The 21,529-nt window shown below is 45.1% G+C and overlaps 1 protein-coding gene across 1 annotated transcript; it reads left to right on the top strand.

Moving 5' to 3' along the window:
• The first annotated feature begins 1,588 nt into the window (after positions 1-1,588).
• Positions 1,589-19,734, top strand: TMPRSS3 (transmembrane serine protease 3). The gene is made up of 13 exons (XM_049835226.1): positions 1,589-1,716; positions 3,112-3,256; positions 5,262-5,372; positions 6,386-6,502; positions 8,336-8,459; positions 9,511-9,636; positions 10,369-10,412; positions 11,178-11,343; positions 11,586-11,755; positions 13,388-13,483; positions 14,621-14,763; positions 16,220-16,372; positions 19,339-19,734. The coding sequence occupies exons 1-13, from the start codon at positions 1,699-1,701 to the stop codon at positions 19,357-19,359; spliced, it is 1,434 nt and encodes a 477-aa protein (XP_049691183.1). The 5' UTR covers positions 1,589-1,698; the 3' UTR covers positions 19,360-19,734.
• The last annotated feature ends 1,795 nt before the right edge of the window (positions 19,735-21,529 follow it).

Here is a 21,529-nt window from a genome sequence, read left to right as displayed (position 1 = left end):
GGGAGGCGAGCAGGGATGTCCTTCAGCACGCAAGAAGTTAGTCTGCAGGCCAAATTCTTTCCTTTTGGGCTCAATTTTCATGTCCTCCCAACCCTATCATCCATGGCTCCTGCTCTGGTCTCCTCAGCCAAAGGCAATGGGGTAGCCAACTGTGCAAAGTCAAACCCAATGTCAATCTAGACATCAGACCCCGAGGCTGGGCTTGGAGCAGCTCAGGGTGGCAGCTGGGAGAAGCCTGTCCTTTCCAGTGGTGCCAGTCCCATCATGGGAGCCTTCGCAGAGTCGCGCTGGCTGGTCCCCAGGGTTTTCAGCGTGGCCAGAACAGATGAAATGGTTGGAGACAATTTACTCTGGCCTGGGCTGTCCTCATTGAAGGTACCGCTGCTCCCGGGGGAGGACAGGACATCTCACTGTGTGGACTGAAAGGGTCACCTGAGCTGCTGGTCTCCTGAAATGAGCCCTCACTTTCTCCCCCTTGGCTGAAGTTCCCCTTGGGGCACTTGGCCAGTGTGGGCTGCTTTTCCAAATGCTTGTCTCTAAAGCCTGGTGGGGAGACCATCAGAGCACTGAGAGCAACTCAAGAAGTGCAGCTTTCTTTATACATCCTTCTCTGCTTTTTTTTTTTTTAATTTATTTTCTTTTCTTATGTCCCCCTGTGTTTCCCATTTCCAGGGAAGGCTGCTGAAAGAGTGGCATAAAAGATGATGAAGAACTCTTGACATCATGGTCTAGATGTGAACAGTGATGTGGCGACCTCTCCTTTGGCAGTGCCAGTTTCCATTGCGCACAGCAAAGGGGCTGAACAGCTTCCCTCATCGCAGCCATGTTCCAAGGACATGGGTTTTGCCATGGAAAATCTTCATTTCTTCCCTTGTCTCTCAGAAGCCTTGTTTCACTTACACTGCCATGGCTTTTTGCTTAATCTCTCCTCCTCCTTCTTCCTTCCACCATCCCCTCTGTCATCAATCTCTCTTCTTACTAAAAAAAACCCAAGCCAAATTATTACTATTCTTGAGCATTTGATGAAGCTAAGCATATATTTTAATTTTCTAGATCCCAGAGTACAAATGAGCTGATACTTCAGAAACATGAGATACTGCTTGCAAAGTACTTTCAGAATATTGTGCAATATTTAATTATAAAAGTTATCCATAAGTAAAGCATGGGTCTTTTTCAAAAACCCGCTTTAAGTGTGCGCTTTGCTGCAAGCACACAGCAAGGGCTAAAGCAAGGGAAGGAAGAGGAAGGGGAACCTATGGGCCTCGTGTGCCGAAGAGTTGAAGCACCTGGGGCTTCTGCCTTCTGCCACCCACAGCTGGCAGCAGACTTCTCAGCTGCACGACTTTTGATAAAAGATGAGCAAGCTGCAGCCTGTGCCGTTTGTGGTGCTCCTTTGCTGAGGGGTTACAGAAAGGTTTGCAAATACTACGAGATTACCTGACACTCTTAGGCTAATTAAAAAGCATGCTGAATTTTTATCTTCCCCTTTCCGTAGCCATGCCATCCGGGGCTACCTGATACCCTCACCAGGTTGAATTACACAGGCTGCTGCCGTAATGCCGTATGCAGCAGATAACTGAACGGGCAGCTGTGGGCAGCTCAGTGAAAACCTTTCCAGAGCAGACTGGCTTAGCAACCTCAGAATTTCCTTTTGGTTTCTTTTGATAATGAAGAAAGAAAACAGTTTTGCTTTTAACTATGACTTCTCAGGAAGAGGTGAGTGAAGCTTTAGGAGCATGTGATATCCTCTAAATAAATGCCACATCAGTGTTTAGCTTTCATGTAGTATACTTTGCAATGCTGTTTTGTTTCCTGATGGACAGCTGGCATACGAGTTAGAAGGCTTTTTTTTTTAATATTTAAAAATCATGCACAGCAAGCTGTCCTTTTCTCTGCCTTAAAGCTAGCAGATTCTATATAAAATTTAATTTATGTTCATTGAAATGTACATGAAATTTTACCAAATGAAAGAAATCCTATTTTAGTTGTTTGCTGAAAGGTGAAAAGATATTCCAGGTGACTTAAAGATATAGTGTTCACAGATAAAACACGTATTCTTTACCTATAATGTGTCACTGTAAACATTTTCTGGGACTGACTCTGCAAACACACTGCTTTTACAGCTTACCAGCTCCACCGTCTTTAACAAACCTAGACCTATTTCACATCACTGTGAGCTCAAAAATCTGATTCGTTTTACCAGTGACATAGTGCAGAGCCAGACTCAGAAATTAGCATTTCAAATCTATTTACCCTGAATTCTATTGTAGCCTGTTTTGTTTTTCACTGCGTAGAAAGTGATTAAAGGTTTTCTGGAATAAAATTCAGTGGGCCTCTGCATGAGTATCCTGTCAGGTGCTGTGCAGGTGTCATATGCTTTTTAGTCTTTCTCTTGTTTTCTATTGCAATTAAAGAACAGGGGATGGATTCACACCCCCAGTGTGAGTTATTAAAGGTATCTATGGTGCTTAGAGAAATTTGAACAAAAATTAACTTCAGTAGTTTGCTGGTAAATTAATTATAAGAGCTCCTCTCATGAACGTTAGGTACATAACAATGTACTGCATCCAGCTCTGGAACCCTCAGCACACGGACCTGCTGGAGCGGGTCCAGAGCAGGGCCACAAAAATGATCAGAGGGATGGGACACCTCTCCTGGGAGGACAGGCTGAGAGAGTTGGGGTTGTTCAGCCTAGAGAAGAGAAGGCTCTGGGGACACCTTATTGAGGCCTTTCAGTACTTAAAGGGGGCTTATAAGAAAGATGGGGACAAACTTTTTAGCAGGGTCTGTCATGATAGGACAAGGACTAATGACGTTAAACTAAAAAAGGGTGGATTTAGACTAGATACAAGGAAGAAAGTTTTTACAATGAGGGTGGTGAAACACAGGCAGAGGCTGCCCAGAGAGGTGGTAGATGCTCCGTTCCTGGAAGCATTCAAGGTCAGGTTGGACGGGACTCTGAGCAACCTGATCTAGTTGAAGATGTCCCTGCTCATTGCAGGGGGGTTGGACTAGATGAGCTTTAAAGGCCACTTCCAACCCAAACCATTCTATGATAACATTTTACAAGGTGATTATCTTCTTTTTTTCTTTTTTCTCCTGTTGAGTCAGGTACAAGAGACAAATCCCACTACTGGAAGTCTTGAAATCATCTCTATTACAGAAGATGAACCACCAGTACCAGAAATTCAGTTTTCCTTCAAAAGATTTTTCTGCATACCACAAGCAAAAGTGGACCCCACTGCAGATGGATCTGGTAGGGATACGGCACAGCTTTTTGACCTTTGTAATCTAAATGGCTAATGTATGTCTTTAGCCTTGCAAAACTATGCTAGCCCACTCAGTCAGAGGAAACAATCCCTTAGAGGAAGAAGAAACACAACCTCACTCCCCCAGCCGTGAGGTTTGCCAGGATATTAACAGATGATGACTTCTTGTGTTGGCTTGCATGCACAAGCATTTTTCACAGCCAGATTATTCACACGCTTCAGCCACATAGCAAATATTTGCCCACGCTTTTCAGACACATTTTTGAACGGCTTATTTGAAATTCTACCAACCTGGAAATTGTTCTATTAAAAAACTGAATATACAATTACAGCAGTTGGACGAATAGCATGCATGTTTGCTACTTCCCATAGGTTTAGTGGCAAAAATAATCATTAACTCCAACAGGGACAGGCTGAGCATCAAGGAGGAAAATAGAGCAATTTAATTTTCTAGTCCATTAGCTACTACAGCTGTCTAAGATTTTTGGCATACCAGACACCAACTCCATTGCCAACATCAGTTATTCAGCTGCTGCTGAGAGAGTCTGTGTAGGCTGGGATTTACTTGTCAGTCTATAAGCAGTCGGAGACACTCCTCATCCTTGACCAATTTTAAGTGTCTGCCAATCTCAAACTCAAAGCTTGAAGAATGAGGGGGTTAAGAGCTGCATGAATTGTAATTGAAGACAAGGTTCTGCCAGTTCCTGTGTGTGCCCATGACCGAGCTGTGTATCCTGTTTTCCCACAGTTTGCCATTTGTATATCAGAATACACTTGAAACAAGTGAACCATTCATTATTTTCAGTGGAATCTGTTGTTGTCTTCCAGATTGACAATATCACTAAGCTGAGGTCAGCTATGGAGGTAGTTGGTGAACAGGACTTGTCCAGCTCATGAAATGTATTCAGCAATTACTACTGATATATATTTTAACTTTGTATGCATCTTTTTTCCTTGAAAACTCAAAACTCAGGCTTGAACCATTGCTCAGGTGTCTCCTTGTCTTTATAGCAAAACTTTGAATGGAACGCCTTTCCTCACATTTTTCCAGACTAGTTTGGGGGTCCCCTTTTTTTGCAAATTTAGCTTTCTATAATTTTCAGTTAACCTTACTTCCAAGTCCAAAAGGACCAGTGACTTTCCTCCTTCTTGTCTTGAACACCTATTTACTAGCTAGTCCTGTCTTTTTCCAATATCCTTGCTCCTGTTCGAATGTTTAGGCTCCTCTTACTTGTTTCTGTGCCTCTGTTACGCCAGCTCTGGAGGAATGCATCATGCACAGGACTTAGCTCTCTGGTGCACAAGCCAGAGCTCTGTGGCCTCTGTCCTTGTCCCAGGATTTCTGTTGTCCCAGACACAGTGCTCAGAGCAGTGTCCAGGTGGGGCTACAGCTGGAGGGAGCACTGGGACCGCAGGCTTGGTACCAGCAAGAGTCAGAAGGCATCACAGACAGGAACAGTCATAAGGAGGAGACTCAACCTAGTTTGTTCTTTGCTACTTCCACTGAAAGAATTTATTAGTCCACTTGAGCTTTCTGAAGTCTTCAGAGAGTATACCTGTACCCTGCACGCAGGTTTGATTACACAAGCAAAACAGATCTGAACTTCATTTTTATTCTGGGACTCACGTTTGCAGGAGAGGTGCTTGTATACTTCTAAAGCTCGCAGTGTGATGTAGCCCAGGAAAATAAAAATTTAGAGCTCATATTCTCGATTGCATAGAGGACAGGCCAGGTGCTCTGTAAGGGTAAGATTCAGACCCCTTGTGAGGCAAATGCTGAAGTGCTGTCTGAGAGCACCAGCCGCCTCCAAAGCACTTGGAGCCTTCTCAGCCCCTGAGCTGGGGGATCCAAACCACTCTGGGTCAGGTCAGCTCACAAAGTGTATGCAGGTGTTAGTACTGCCATCTAGTTTAATGCTAGATAAATCTTTTTCATTGCAAACTCAAGCTGGTTTAACTTCACAGAAGCTGTTCTCTCTGTTTGGCTTCTAGGAGATATCGAACCACCTTCAATGTGCCATGTTTTTATCTCCCTAAAATATTTTCCATATATCTGTGGTTTATTCCTTGCAGTAATCCTAGCAGTTGCCATTGGCCTGGGAGGTGAGTACAATTAGTTATTCATTAAGTTCTCGCTTAACCATTCAAATGCTTAATTTTTCATGAGCCTTTTACTTAGGATGGAATTAAACTGCTACTGTGGCTTGTTTGCTGAAGCAAAAAATCTTGTTGATGTGATGGCTTTAAATTTTATTTACATGTAGGGACAAAATAGATCTGGCACTCATGAAAGGATTGGTGTAGTCTTAACAACACTGAGGAACCCACAGCTCCAGGAAACCTTTCTCTAGTAAAACTTCACCGATTCCCCTGGGGTGGTGAGCTAAGAGTTTAGAAACTGGGGGAGGCTTCAGGTAGCACACATCATATTTTTGTCCTGTAATTCAGTTCTCTAAGTTTGTTCTCAAAGAATTAAAGAACTTTCCCCTATCACAAACAACTTCTACAAAGGAAAAGAAAATGCAGAATGAGTTTAGTTGCAACTGGAAAGTGTGACCTGCCCAGGTTTAGGTGCCAAATGTGTTGATGTTAGAGCAGTGCCTTCACACCTGCAATGGGGATAAGCTTGCGGGAGGTTGAGGCATCCCCTCAGGAAGAGAGTGCGCTGGCCATGTTTTGCAAGGGAGACCCTTGCAAGGACTGTTGTGGTTTAACCCCAGCCAGCAACTAAGCACCACGCAGCCGCTCACTGTACCAGCTACTAGGAAGACAATTAACTCCATCCCAGCTGAAACCAGGACAGTCTCCTTGCTTTGCTGCTGAGGGGCTGAGGCTCCAGGCAAAAACTCGCCCTGGAGTGAAACTTAAACTGGGTAGAGGGAGCTGGGAAGGAGTAAGCACAGACAACAAGGCTGACTCATCCTACGAGTCATTACTAATGGATAAGTTTAGCAGCACCATGTGGCAACCTCCAGGTTGCATTTCAAAAGTTCCTAGAGTACAGGAGTTGTCTTTTCCTTAGCAAGACAGAAATCTGGCCAGATAATGGAAGTCAGAAGTGTTAAATTCATATCCAAGTCTGTTTTCATCACCCTGTTTTCTTTCATTCTTGTTAGTCCAATACAACTGCATTGGGAAGTTTCGCTGCCGATCATCCTTTAAGTGTATCCAGAAATCAGCCAGGTGCAATGGTGTCTTCAACTGTAAAGAAGGGGAGGATGAGTACGGATGTGGTAATTTAAATTTGATTATAAATCCCTCCTACCTCCTCCTGTAGCATCTGGCACGTTATCAAGAAATGCATGTTGTAAAGAGTTTGGGTGAGACAAGAAAGGTAGAGACTGATGGATTATCTAAATCACCACTTCAGAAGAACAACCTCTCTGAGGTATTGATTTACAGTTTCTGAGAAATCAGACTGCTCTTAAGGTAAATGTGATGATTGCTGAATACTGCTACTGCCCTATTGGGCATGTTTCCCCATTAGAAGTCTAGATGCTTTTTGACTGCTAACATTTCCTCTGCCTGCAAGGTATACCAGCACTGCATTATGGTGTGCATATACAGCACTCTCTGTATTCCACTGGCACACAGTTGTGTTGTGTCATTTTTGAAGATTGCAAAAGCCTGTTATTTTCTTAGGGGACGTGGGAAGGGGAGTGATCAGCACTGCCTGTCGTGCATTGAGTGCTGTGGAGTTTGCCGCTTCATGCGTGAAATGCATGCTCCGATGCTTGAGTTTCTCTCTGTAATGGTTTAGGGAATCACAGGGCCATTTTAAATGGTCCCTCCCTGTCCTGTGCTATGGAAGATGACTGTGGTGTTTGCAGCCACTGGAGGGCAAGGACTCTAATAGTAGTAAACAGAATAACTTATTTTTAGATCAGTGCACTTGTAATTCTGGCTCCTGCACCTACAGGCAGGGAGGCAGCACGGCTTTCTATCTGCGCAGCACGAGGAATGACAAGAACCATGAGCATTTGGCTGCAGCTAACCCCGCACAACCCTTTCGACCTTTGGCGCGTTTTCCCCAGGGAGGCTTCAGGCCTCAGTGGAGCCTGTGGGCAAAATGTCTGCTTTTCTTGTCTGCCTTTGCAATGCCATAACGCTGCCCCGAGGGTGCCTGCGAGGAACCCCCTGTCCGGCAGTGACCACGTGCATGGCCTCCCTTCTCCCTGGGAAGACCAGGTAGACATGGACTCTCCCAGGTCCAGGTGCCTCCTCCTCATCCAGGGCCCTGCGCCCCGGCAGCGGCGGTGGTGCGGGGTGCAGGCGTGAGGAAGACGTGGCGACACGCAGGACAAAGGGACCGTGGGTGATTAATCTGTACCTGCCCCCCCCCCCCCCCGGCAGTATCTCCCCGTCGGTCTCTTGGCCGGAGGCAGCGCAGCTTGCAGCAGTGCCGGCTCCATGGGCCAGGCTGGTGTGAAGAGCTGCCCGTGGGGAAGGGCTGCGCTGAGCAGAACCGGGCTGGCACGGGGAGGGAGTCCCTGGGAGACGAGCTCCCAACCTGCGCATCTCTCCTCTCCCCAGCCTTTACACGCTCATCAGCCCAGACGCGCCAGCCCCATTTGAGCAGAGGGAAGGAGGTAGGAAACTCTACGGGAGCCCAGGGATGGCAGGGTGCAAATACGTCCACCCCTCTGACTGTGCTGTGCAGCGCGGGAGGTGTCAACCACCTCTCATGGTGTGTCTTGATCGTAGGTTTCCTTAGTGTCAAGCACTTGCAGCTCCAACTCACTGCAATCAGCAAGACTTGCTTAGGCTCACTGGAGGGCAAGGCAGCGCTCTCCATCTCTATTAGAGCTAGCATCCCCTACCCATTCCCATGAGCCTAGAACTTTTCCTCCTGGCTGTTCTAGCTCAGCGTGCCTTGGTTGTCTTCCTTAAGGGGGAAGCAAAAAGGCACAGAAAAATTCTGTTGAAGGATCCAAGCGATGAAAAAGACAAATAGCAAAAACTCAGTGAGACAAGAAATGCGGATGCCACAGTGGTGCATTGATGCTGTTGTGTATCCTGTGGTTCTTCTTCACAACTCACTCAGGCTTTTCTTCTGAATCTCAAAGTCAGGTTGAGTGGCAAGAAAGCAGTGCTGCAAGTGTTCACTTCTGGATCCTGGCGAACGGTCTGCTCTGACGACTGGAAAGCAGAGTATGGAAATACTACCTGCAAACACCTGGGTTTCTCGAGGTATGAACACACAATGGAAGAAGCCCTGCTTGGCATTTTGAACAAACTCTGAGGTTTTCAATCTTTCTAATGAAATCTTGTATTAGTCTGTGCTTAGAAAGAAAAATGGGTTTAACAATCCACCTTTGTGAACAATATGGTTGAGGAGATTTGGGATGATGTGGGAAATAGTCCTGAATACTTGTGCACTGCAAATACTGTTTATTACTGCTATAAATCCTGGATGATGGCTAAATACAATGGTTTGGTTAAATCTTCCCTATGGGGTGCAGGTGCCTGAATCTTACTTGTCTCTCGAGTAGCTTACAGCCTGTCAGAGAGGCACTAAAAAACATAAGAGCATTTTCCACCTCTTTTACTTCCTCTGTAGAAGAATCATATGTACAATTCAAGTCATGACATCTGTTAGGAATTAAGGTCCACCTCACAATTAGAGAAGAACCTGGCAAGGCGATTCTTACTGGGTTGATACCATTCCTGAAAAATGCCATTTCTTTCACAAACTTTCACAACTGAGAAAGAGTTTGAAGTTGTGACTTGCAATGATGCTTTGTCATTTCTTACAATGGCGTCATTCTGATTTCTGCACGTTATAGTTAACAGCATAAAGCTTCTTTTAATAAATTCTTGTTGCCTTTAGGATAAAATACATCTCAATTGTTCACCAAAAAAGACAGGAAAAAAATTACAAATTATTCATCCTCCCTGATGCAAAACACAACTCTAGAAAAATGAGACAATGAGCTTGTTAGTGTTTCAGGAAATGTGCCAACCAGTTACAATAAAAGCTTTATTACAATGTTAGAATTAAAATTTACTTTCTCTGCCGGTTAAATGCCTCTCAGCATGTGTGACTTCCACACGTGACTATGGCAAAAATACATGTACATTATAAGAGGTATTTCTTGGGGAGGATAGGATTACTCCATGAAGTGTCAGAATCCAATTATTGTGGTTGCTACACTGGGTTTTCATTAGCCGAACTGCTGAATTATTTCAACAGATTACTGAAATGCTGTCTGAGAAAGCTGTGTTTATGGTTTATTTGCAGTTACGTGAGTTCAGGTTACCTGCCCGTGGCTGCAGTTGAGAAACAGTTTCAAAGACATTTCGTGTCCCTCAGCCACTGGTTATCAGCTGATCAAGTGACATCCCTGCACAACGCAACAAACCTCAGGTATGCCTCAGCTTGTTCATTCTGACAGAAAGAGAGCAATCAATAAAGGAGAATTACTAATAGTCTGAGATTGTTGCCTCTTTTTTCAGGCATGTAGTACTTCATAGGTGGTTGGGGATGTCATGCATCATAGACCAAGGTTCAGTACCAGTCTTGCTGGAATACGAATTAAGAGCCTGATCCAAGGCCCATTAAAATCAACAAAGGCTTTAAAATGAGCTATTTGAAAAGCCTTTTTGTCCCATGATCCCTTTTTTCGCAAATGAATAGACACCAGGCTCTTATCTTTTTCCATTGTGATGCGGTTTGTTTCAGTTTACAGATCCCTAGATATTTCCCAGTGGGCTTATGAACCTTTTATGGGCCATTTCTTCCTCCTGACAATTGCTTGTTTTTCTTAGTTACCTTTCACTGAGAAGCAAGCTATGGATCCAAGGAGACTACGGATCACATGTTGAAAATTGCTAATGAGCCTCCCCTTGCGTAAGAGTGAAGCAGTCTTCAGCAGGGCAGCATATGGTCTGCAGGCTCCTGATGGTGTCTAAGCTCCTAACTTAAGTATTTCAGCTAAATGCCCTAAGTAGATTGGATGAGTACATGACTTTGCACTTCTTTCAATATATGAATTACTTATATTGATGTGCACATAGCTGTACAGGAAGATGACACAATATTGGAAAAAAAAAAGTATTTGTGAATTGGAACTAATACTGCACTGTCTTTTCATCTTAGAGAGGAATGCACTTCTGGCAACGTGATCATCTTAAAATGTTTGGGTAAGAATCAGGAAAAGGGAAAATAAAATCAGAAACTGTCCTTCATCCACTGCATGGCAAGAATTGGAAGGAATTGTGTACTGAGGGCATACTATACTGTCAGTTTATCACACCAAAGAAAAATTGTATTTCTTATATAAAATTTAAAAGAATTTCAGAAAGTAAGAATAGGCTGGGAGGGCAGTTTGGGAGCATCAGGTAGCAGGAGCATTTTGGTGAGAATCACAGTAGGAAGTAGACGTTTAAGGTTTGTGAGTTGAGTCCACGGACTGATGCTGTAAATCCAACTCTTTGCCATCTCAACGGGGAAGGGGAAGTCCAGTCTTAACATTTGAACTTTCATCCCACACCTCTCCATGTCAGCTAGTTTTCAGATTGGGATACGAAAAGTCAAAAAAACAACCGCAAAATAATCACCAGGGGAGAGGAGATGCTTCAGCCTGCCTATGGGGGCCCCTGGGACCCTGTGCATTTAAGGAGGGGAGAACAGTGGGGTTTGCAGCTCAGCTGAGCGCTACGACCGCAGGGGAGAAGATGTGAGCCCCACAGCCCCCATACCGGCTGCCAGACATGATGCTGCAGGGATGGGAGGGAGGAGGAGAAACCTCTGGGGGCACCCACAGCCCGAGATGTGGACCACGGTGATGGGGACGGTCCTGCTGCAGAGACCTCCCAACCTCAGCAAGGCTGGGAGTAGAGGGGCTGAAGGTGACCAAAACCATGCCTGCGTTTCCTCCGTGGACCATAATCTTTGCTTTCTGGCAGCGTGTGGGATGCGGGCCAGCTACGGGCCACGGATCGTGGGAGGCAACGCGTCCTCCCCCCGTCAGTGGCCCTGGCAGGTCAGCCTGCAGTTCCACGGGCACCACCTCTGCGGAGGGTCCGTCATCACCCCACGCTGGATCGTCACAGCCGCCCACTGCGTCTACGAGTAAGTCCATAAATCGCCTTGCTGGGGGTCTCCACTGACCCCGCTTGCAGCAGGTCTGCGTGGGGGGCCACTGCAGAGGAGGGCAAATGCACTGTGCTTTCTCTTAAACTGCAGGAGAGATTGGGTTATCTTTACTTCACGGGCTTGCTCTGTAACATTTAAACCGTATCTCTCTCTCTTCTTGCAAGAGTGCAAGTCTTTACTGAAAAAAAGTCTCTCTCTCTCCTACCTCTTTGTTTCAGCCTGTACTTGCCGAGCTCGTGGAGTGTGCAGGTTGGTTTTGTGACTCAGCAAGACACCCAGGTTCACCCATATTCAGTGGAAAAAATTATATACCATCGCAATTATAAACCCAAGACAATGGGAAATGATATAGCACTGATGAAACTGACAGCACCGCTTACTCTCAATGGTAATTCTTTCTGTTAGCTTTCACTTGACTTTCCCAACTTTCTAGCTAAAAGCAAGAAGGGTCTTTCTGGTACAGACAGGGAAATTTCTGTTGGCACCCTATGCGTGGCCCAGGACAGTCGAGTGGATCCCCGCCACCTCTGAAAGCAGTGAGATGTGCGGCGTAGGTGTAGCCAGCCTGCGGCTGTGATGGCAAGGCAGCGATCCCTGTTCAGACTGCACCGGCAGAAACCCTCCGGCCTCAGTATCAGGAATTCCTCTGTGCTCGATATCCAGGCACAGAGAGCAACAATGTGGGCACAGGGCTCTGCAAAATGTTCCCAGTCCATTCTGGTATTGGCTTACTGAAGGCATTTAATAACAGGCAAGCATTAACTTCATTCTTTCTAAATATTTTTCCTATCTAAAATAAATGCCCTACCTCATTTTACTTGGAGGTCACAGAGATTATTATCACATCCTTTCTGTGAGTATAGGGAAATCCAGCAGTGTCCAAAGCTGAAAATCAAGCTTAAATTTTGAAGAGAAGAAAAGGCAATTCAAATATAATGAAGCTTTTAAATTAAAACTACTTTTATTTTCTCAGCAGGATGCTACCTACAGCTGACAGTTAGTGAATTGAAATAACGTATAATAATATTGTATGAATTTAAATGATCACCTGCCAGTACCTCCTAATCCCTGTGAGCTCTCTGCAATGGGTAGCTGGCTCTCTGTGACGCATCTAGACTGTCAGTTCCTAAATCAATTCCCTTGAAATACTTTAAACTTCCAGTTTGAATGAAAATTAAGCTTGATTTTGTTATATCTCAGCTAGTGCTGTTTTCTTTTGCTCGGGAATAAGTCTGGGATGCTGTCAAGAACAGTAATGGTTCCACACCTGAGCGAGACACCCACTATGCCCTGGGCGTCTGGGGGCAGCGTGAGGGGGGGGGGGCTTGGAGGTTCTACACTGGGGGCTTGATGCTTTAAGCTGGGATCGTTGCACTGTGGAGAGCTGAACCTCTAGGAATTGCCCAGTAATACCTCGTACCTTCCGTCCCTTTGCTCAGTGCCAGCTCATCTCGACACATCACAGTTGGTCCTGCAAGCATCAAACACTGTTTGAGGTACAGCAATTCAGTGCCCCGGAGTGCAGAGGCACTGAAACTCTATGAGCTGATGGGTGGGAAGCAAAGAGCACCCTGGACATCTTGTTGTCCCTTCAGAAGAGCGCAGAGATGTGCGCAGACGGCTCTTTGTACGTGCCACCGCACAAAACGTGTTAGGAGGTGCCGTGTAGTCACGGCGTGGTTAGCCAAGGCCAGAAATGCCATGGGGTCTTTGATCTGCCCATCAGCTGCGTACGCCGTGCATTTCTTGTTTGCTCATTCTTCAATTTATTGACCTGCCAACACCTCCTTCTGTTGCTTTATTCTTGAAACTACTTAGGCCTGGTGTAGGTACTGTTCCAAACCTATGGTATTGGCTGTAAGACAAAAGACCTGCCGAACTGCCAGGCTATTTGTGTGGGGAGTGGGTGGTGTTCATAACAAGGTCACAGCAAGCCGAATCCTCAAGTTTTACCGAGTCATACAGTTTTTTGCTAAATTTTAAAAGCGATTCTCTCTTCTTTCTCTCTTTTTTAAAATAGGTCACATAGAGCCAATTTGTCTGCCTAATTTTGGTGAACAGTTCCCGGAAGGGAAAATGTGTTGGGTATCAGGATGGGGAGCAACCGTGGAAGGAGGTATTTGAAATGGTCTGCTGTTGATTACACTACATGAAAACATCTCACATACAGTAAATACAGGATTTGGTTGGAGCATTGTTCCACATTAAATTTTCTGGAATATCTTGGGGTGGGGGGAAGAAGACACATTGCTAAATCTCATGCTTACCCTGAATTGCAAAAGTGCTGCACAAACCTTATCACGAGGAACAGATGGGTACACTCTGTGAAAAGGTTGAAAATGACATGTAGACAGCAGCACTGCCCACAATCTTATACTCAGCCTCAGTCAAACAGGCTGTGTCCTTTACAGCTTCAAGCACAGAAAGCTCAGCATGAATGCAAGAATCGACCATCCATGTTTTCAGAGAAAGCATGTACAAATTTTCAGGCAGGTTGGATGATGCAGAAATTGAATCTGTGAACAATGTCACAAAGGAAAACAAATTTTCTATTTTTTTTTCCATGACTCACAGGCCATGTTAGTCAGTAATACATACCAAATCACTTTCATGTGAAAATGCTTGAGTTCTCAGGTAATTGTTTTTTATCGTTCTTCATTCATCTCGTTTAACGTGTTCGCATTGTTCAGAGAACAAGAACAGCATATTACCTCACATACAGACAATAGCAAAAGGTGGGAAAAAAATGAAAGCAAGGTTTACCACATAAAAAGTCAGCTATAAATTGACAATAGGCAGTGTGCAAATACTCCCATTTATAGAAATGATCCATTCTGAATAAAATAAAATAAAATGAAAAATAAAATAAATCAGATGTTTGCAGATGATTTGTTGACTAACAGAACAGGCAATACATTCAAGATAAGTTTTGGCACTAGTACTGAAGACAGGGTCCAATTAGTTTTTAAGTTCATTACTGTCATTGATTGTCTAGTTTGAAGCAGAAACATATAAGGTACAGCTTTATATTATATACCATGATAATCCACAGCTCTATAGAGTTGTTGGTTACTGGATTCTGGAAGTGATGAGACACCTAGTTGCCTTACTTGTATATTGTCACATTAACCATATTTCTTTCACCCTTGCTTGCCAATTCTTCATGTACTAAAATATTTTCTGTTTATAAATAGAGATTAACTTCAAAGATAGACAGTTTTTTTCTTTTTTTTGTTGTTGTTTTTTTCAACAGGTGATACATCTGACACCATGAATTATGCAGGTGTTCCTCTGATTTCTAATGCAATTTGCAATCACAGGGATGTCTACGGTGGGATCATAACTCCTTCAATGCTTTGTGCCGGTTTCCTAAAGGGAGGGGTAGACACCTGCCAGGTATGGAAGTTTCCAAACTGCAACTGTGCTCATTAACAGCTTCAATGGAAAAACATGGGTGATAAGTTATCAGAAGGCACTCCCAGGCTTTTCTTGGGCAAACATTTGGGGTTTTGCCATTTAATCTGTTTACCATGAATATCGGTTACTGTGCACGCATTCATGTACTACAATTCCCTTCTTATACTTCTGTGGACCATATCTGCTACTTCTGAAGCCAAATTTACTTAAGACATTTCTTAACTTCTTGCATGTGCTACAGCATGGTGCCATCCTTTCTTTGCCCTGGCTGTGGCCTCTGCACTGCACTGAGAACAGCTCCGGAGACCTGCAAGGTGTAGAAACGCTGTGGTGAAAAGCAGCCAAAGCATATCTCAGTAGAGAAGCAGAAGAATGTGATTTTGGAAAGAGTGAGGCAGGGGAAGGAAGAAAGGGAAAGGTTTTGAGTAACTCAGAGGACTTGCAATGACTCTGGGGGAGAGGGGTTCGTAGCAGTGATGGATCAGAGGATCCTTCACAACACAGTGTGGCGATGATTCAAAAATCACTGTCAGAGTCATGACGGTGCCCACCTTGTGCCAGGTCTCATCCCCATACACACTAATGTGGACTCACCTAGCTAGTCATGGATAAAGAGCAAGGGCTGGGGAGGAAATTCATGTTTCCAGATTTGCTCAGTCCCAATTACACATGGGACAAGACAAAGCAAAGGCATTAGGTGCATAGATCTTCATTTAAGCACTGGTTTGCGCAACGGTCCCAGCAAGGTACCTGGCACCAGCACGTCACTATGCCTGGGAGAGTTGCCCAAAGGGAGCACGTTCAGCATACGGCTCCAAGTGACAAAACGAGCCCTGCTCCCTTTTTCGCTGTTGTTGTGCTGGCTTTGCTGCTCATAAGGCAGGAAACCGCCCCAGCAAAATAAATTGGGAGTCTTCAGTGCTTAGATGTGAGTCCATTGAGTCAAATCTGCTTAGCAATGTGTCTGGGAAGGGCCAGAAAAGCAGTGTGCAAGACTGCACACGGGAGCAGGCAGGGAAGGAGGTGGGGAACTAACTTCTTGTTGCAACCCTGGGCTCGGCTCAGCTCAATAGCTAGGAGCTTTTTGAGAGAAGCAGCTGTGAGGGACCAAGACCGTGGCACGGAGACTGCAGATTAGCGACACCCTGCCCGCAGGACAGGCATGCTCCCCAGCACCTGAATGTTGTTTTAACAGCAGGCTTCAACATTACTTCTGTTGTACTGTACTGCTAACTGGGGAAAGAAAAATAAGATCTAATACACATCTCTAAGAAGTCTCCAACTTCTGCTGTAACATACGCTTTTCCCAGGACCCAGAACAGAGCAGAAACAGGAGACTGAATTACTGGACTATGTCTCTCCCCCTACTCCCCCAAATACACATTCCCCTCCTTTTCTGGGGCACTGACGTTTGTTTTAATTCTTTGTCCTCCAGGGAGATAGTGGGGGCCCTTTAGCGTGTGAAGATATGAGTATCTGGAAGTTGGTGGGGACCACCAGCTTCGGAGTGGGCTGTGCAGAAAAGAACAAGCCGGGCGTCTACAGCCGAACCACCTCCTTCCTGGACTGGATACACGAACAGATGGAGGTCTGGTTTTGCCCCGTCTCTCCATCACCGGTTGTCGCTTTGCTCCGCCTGTGCCACCCAGGGTTTCGCTCAGATTTGTAACCCGGCTCAGTTGTGTCGTACGGGCACGTGCGGCCCCAGGGGGTGTTTGGGGATGGGGGCAGGTCCGTGGGCAGACCAGGGTGTGAGGGTCTTAGCGAGATGCGGGGGGCACAGGGGCAGGGGTAGAGAGGGGAGAGGAGCACTGGAGTGACTGGGGAGGGGGTCTGGGGGGGCAGAGCAGGGAGCAGGGAGGTGTGACAGGGCTGAGTAAGGAGATGGGGGCCAAGGGAAGAGATGCTAGGGGACTTTACCTGAAGCTGTGAGGCTGCTACAAAAAAAGCCTGGGGAGTAGAAGCTGAGTGGGCCAAAGAAATGGGATGGGGGGAGACGGTGTTGGCTGGAAGTAAAGGAGAGCAGAGGCAAGGAAGTGGGAGGACGCTGCAGCCACCTTCGCCTGACCTGAGGGTCGCCCACTCTCCGGAGACGAGGTCCTCTGCTGTCAGCTCCCCTCCAGCGCTGCCAGGGAGGTGCTGGGTTCAGTCAGCTCAGCAGGAGGAGTCGTTGTGCTTCAGGTGGACTCCCAGGCAGGGATCTGTTGCCTAAGGAGAGGCATCTAGAGCCATTTTAGAGACCCCAGGCTGTCCTACCTGGCTCACAGGTACCTGCAGAAGGGCAAGGATCTGCATCTAGCCCTTGTATCCACCAGCCCCATGGGATGATGTATCCACCATCCCCATGGGGGTGTCTCAGATGCCCTGCGATGGCTCAGGTAGATGTGGTAGAGGATCTATGGGAGATCCGAGGCCTTCCGGACCAACTGCCAGAGGTCAGGCAAAGTGCAGTAAGACACCTCAAGTGGCGCTAGATAGTGCGTGTGCAAGGCAAGTGAACCGTCCTCCACTGCCCTGGCAGGAGCCTAGACACACAGCTCATGGGCAGACACCTATGCACAGGCTCTTAATTGTCATTTTCTTAGATTCATGGCAAAGTCCCCCTAAGGACCAAAGCGTAGGTCCCGTCCTGCTCTAGCCTGGTCCTCACAGACAGTGAAGCCAGTGCTGCTATTCCAGCACCCAGTTTGCTGGAATGAATGAATGAATAGCAATGATGGTATTCCAGCACCAGGAATACAGCCCCCAGCCCAGACAGCTGCCCGTGCCACCGTGATAGTATGCGGCGAAACCACTCCTGCTCCCGTCTCGCTTGTGAAATATGTGAGACTTCCTCCTCAAACCAAAGTGCCAGTATCAAGCATTCACAGACAAGGAAATGCCTAAAATAAGGTTTTGTGTGCAATTTCGGTTCAGCCCCCCATCTGTATATCATAGGACACACGCTGTTTTCGGAACCTGTATTACAGATGGAGATTTATGCTATCGCATGCCTATTTGTCACTCAACAAAGCTAAAGAAGACAGGATAACATTTCTAAATCTTTAAGACCTCTAATATTACTTTTTTTTCTTCCTCCCCAAATATATACATCATTGTGATTCATTTGCAGATGCAGAAGCCCAGATGTTTCAGATGAAGAGTTCATATCCAATGAAAGCACAGGTCTCTGTTATAAAGAAGTGATCAAGGGGAAAAAAGTACAGCTAAATCTTTGTTTAGCTAAATGCTGACATGTTATAATTTTTCACAGGGACATCCTTCAGATGTAAACATTAATTCAACAATTTATTCCCTTAGAAAGGATTTTCAACTGCAGCATAGAAACATGGACACTTTTTAATAGACTCTGAAACAAACCAAAAGAAAGTAGAACTAGTGTGCCTTTGAAAATGGGGCAAAGGGAATGGCTTGAACCTGGCAGATCTGTATTGTGGCGTAATGGTTCTGATCTGCTCTTACCTGCTATTGCTCACCATGGACTGGGGTTCATTTGGTGTCTCCAGAAGTTTCTGCGCTTTCTTCCAACAGAATTAATTGTCATAGCTAAGGCTTACCAAAGGAGTTAGGAAAGAGATCCATTTCGATCTAAGAGATGCAAAATTGCAAGATAAGGAATTTGGCTAGCAGCATGCCCTTAGAAGCTTTCTTTCTGGAAATTAGCTTTATAACAGCTCACCTGTCAGGGCTAATCATCTAATGCAAGGCATGATCAAAGAAGGGGCATTTGTGTTTTCTGATCTCCCATTTCCAGTTTTGAAACCTGAATAAAGCACTCCTGTCTCTCAGATTTTCAGGACGATACAAACACTTTGCTAAAGACTCTCTCCTAGGAGTGCAAAGGAAAGTTTTTTATTGCTTTCCACTAAGTGGTGAAAATTAGTTGATGTCATTTAGCAAGATGTTTCTCCAACACTGTGAAAAGAATTTCTGCTGCCTCCATTTTGAACAGCTCTCCCACTAGGGCGGAAGCAAAAAGTTTATAGCACTAAGCGGAGTGCCAGTGACCTACATACATTACAGTCTGAGAAATATTATGCTTCTACTGTTAAATCTGAATAGACGTGAAAGGTTCCCACCCCAGCAAAAAAAAAAAAAAGAAAAAAAGAGAAACCAGCAATGGAACAACTAAGAGGAAATAAAACAAACCCCTTCAAAGCCTACTTAGCTCCCCGTAAGCATGTGTCCCATGCACGCAGTATCTACCACCATTACTAATATATTCCTCCATCCCCCATAACCATATTTCTTTATGAGCCTTATGTTCCTGTCTCAGCTCATGCAAGGCTGAGAACCAGCGAACTAAAGCAGTGAGAGAAGCTGATGGCATTTGCTCAGGTTCACAGCGTATGTAATGGGAATTGGACCACACCTCTTCTGTCGAGGTGGTCTGTTTATCTGAAGAACTTCAGCTGGCAGAAGTGGCTCCAGCAGCCCCCGGGTTCTTCTGGTGACCCTAGTAGAGCAGGGAGAAAACCCAGTCATTCCCTTTCAGAGCTCAATAGGTGGCAACATGAGCTTTTAAATAGATGCATAACTGGTTTTGCTTCCCAGAGAGAAGAACTGCAGACCTGAGGAGACCGGCGGTGCGTTGGGCTTCTGAAAGCCCACATCAGCCTCCAGCCCCACAGAAGGACCCACCACACTTTTCTGGACACTTACTCTGAGCTTTGTACTTTTACAGACTACTTTTTACCATTTCTTTTTGGTACTGGTAACTGTACGTAATGAAAACTGTTGCACATTCAGCCTCTTTTGGATGGTAGAGGCAGCTGGATGCTCCATGATGGGTATGTGTATTTACTGCCAGCTACAGTTTTCATATGTAGAGAAAGTGCTAAGACTGAGAACCCACTATGCTATCACAATAAAGTTTTGCAGGCATCATGACTAAAAGACTAGAGCAACTTCAGATCAGGTTGCTAGCTATTATTTTAGCACTTACCTTCCAAAAACCAGACTACAAAAAGACTTTTCCTGAAAGCATTCATATATAAGATCCATGCTCTGTTGCACAGGCAGCAGCAGCTTTCTCTGAAGCCATAAAACAAGCAGGAAGCAAGCAGCTGGCAATTTTGGCAAGCATTTGGCAAGTATGTTCAACTCTCGTTAGAAAAAAACCCCTCTGGATTCACATTTTTTATCATGTGGCTGTGAACGAAAGTCCCTAAAAATTGAGTTCTTGGGTGTTTTCTTGTAGTGAATAGCTCTGAGATGAGCAACACACAGGCTGTAACTTTACTGAAAAATTCTGAGATTACTGAATAGTCTTAAAGGGAAGAGGGGCTTCTTTACTGCCTTTCAATAGGCTAGAGAGCCAAAATCGTTGCTCTATGATGCACCATGCAGTGCAATAGCCATTCAATACTCCCAAGCTCATGTCATGTAGTACAGTTCACCAAGGAACTCATATTCAGTCTCCTTCCCTGTTTTTCCCCCTTTCCTCTGCAGGCAGGACAGTGTAGATCCCACACTCTTTGTACCTGTTGGTGACATCAGTGGTGCAGATGAACTGATGCCAGCCAGGCAAGGGACAAAATATCTGAAGTGCTGCTGTGGTTTCCTGTTTTACCAGCCATTTTAATATAACAGCCTTGTGCTGTTAGGTTGGCAAATGTCTGATCCTTTTGCACTTGCCCCTTATAAAAATCCTGGGATGAAAGTTGTCAATTTTAAGAATTGATTGCCAGGGACTAGGTAGGCTGAATAATGGATAATATTTTCAGAGCTTTTCAGTATCAGCCAAAATTGATCTTATCGTTTGATCAAGTGCTGCTGATCTGCTTAAAATGTGGTTTTGGATGCAGCCTGTATGCTTCTGAATCAGTATCTGCATCATCACTGTCATCCACCACTGCTGCAAAAAAGTGCTAGCGGAACTGGAACTGCATTCTCGCTGCAACACGTCAGGTCAAAACCAAGAGACAACAGCAAACCCGCATGAACTGTCAACCTCCACATTGCTCTGTGGATACAGACTTTGATCTCAGAGGACACTGCATCAATACATTTCGCCCTGGTTAAAGAAACTACAATGAAATGGAAACAGCACTTCCAAAAATGGCATGTTGTTGAAAAGAAGAGGGACACAAAAACTGAAATGAAATGGGAAATTTCAACTTGACAGAACCATGACAGAATTAAAACAAAGTCTGTTGAAACCTTGTGTAACTAAGACATTTTCAGAGGAGTTTTAATGTTCACTGTTTATTATCATAACATTTTCACAGCCCCAGCATGGCTCATGTTTTAGCATTATCAGCAGTCTGGAAATGAGGGCACTGCTCTCTGAGCTCATGCTGTTGTTATTTCATATTTCTGAAAGGAGCCCTGAAAATTCCTTTTGAATTCCCTCTACTTCCATAAAAAGACTGTACAATAAGAATCCATCGTGGTCTGCCTTTATATTAAAGAGCAAGCCAATGTAAAATGTAGAATGCTAGTAAACTCTTCCCAACAAGAAGCCACATTGACCCCCGGATCAATGACAGTCGCTTATGGGTAGACCTAGCCCAGGGAGCCTGCAAATCTTTCTTCTGATTTCTGTTATGCCCCTTGCTGTGGTTTCTTAGGTATAGGCAGAATACAAAAGACTCACTCTGTAAAAGTGGATTTTCCTCCCCCAACTTATGCCATTAACATACATGCTAGAGGTTTTAAAATAAATATAATCACAACATTAGCATATTTCTTTGTCTTAACCCAGGTGAAGATATGTGGGGGTTTAGGACATTTGCTGTGGGAA

Source organism: Accipiter gentilis, chromosome 32, assembly GCF_929443795.1.
Source record: "Accipiter gentilis chromosome 32, bAccGen1.1, whole genome shotgun sequence".
Taxonomy (NCBI): Eukaryota; Metazoa; Chordata; class Aves; order Accipitriformes; family Accipitridae; genus Astur; species Astur gentilis.
The sequence above is the reverse complement of the archived record's forward strand: the minus strand, read 5'-3'. Positions and strand labels throughout refer to the sequence as shown.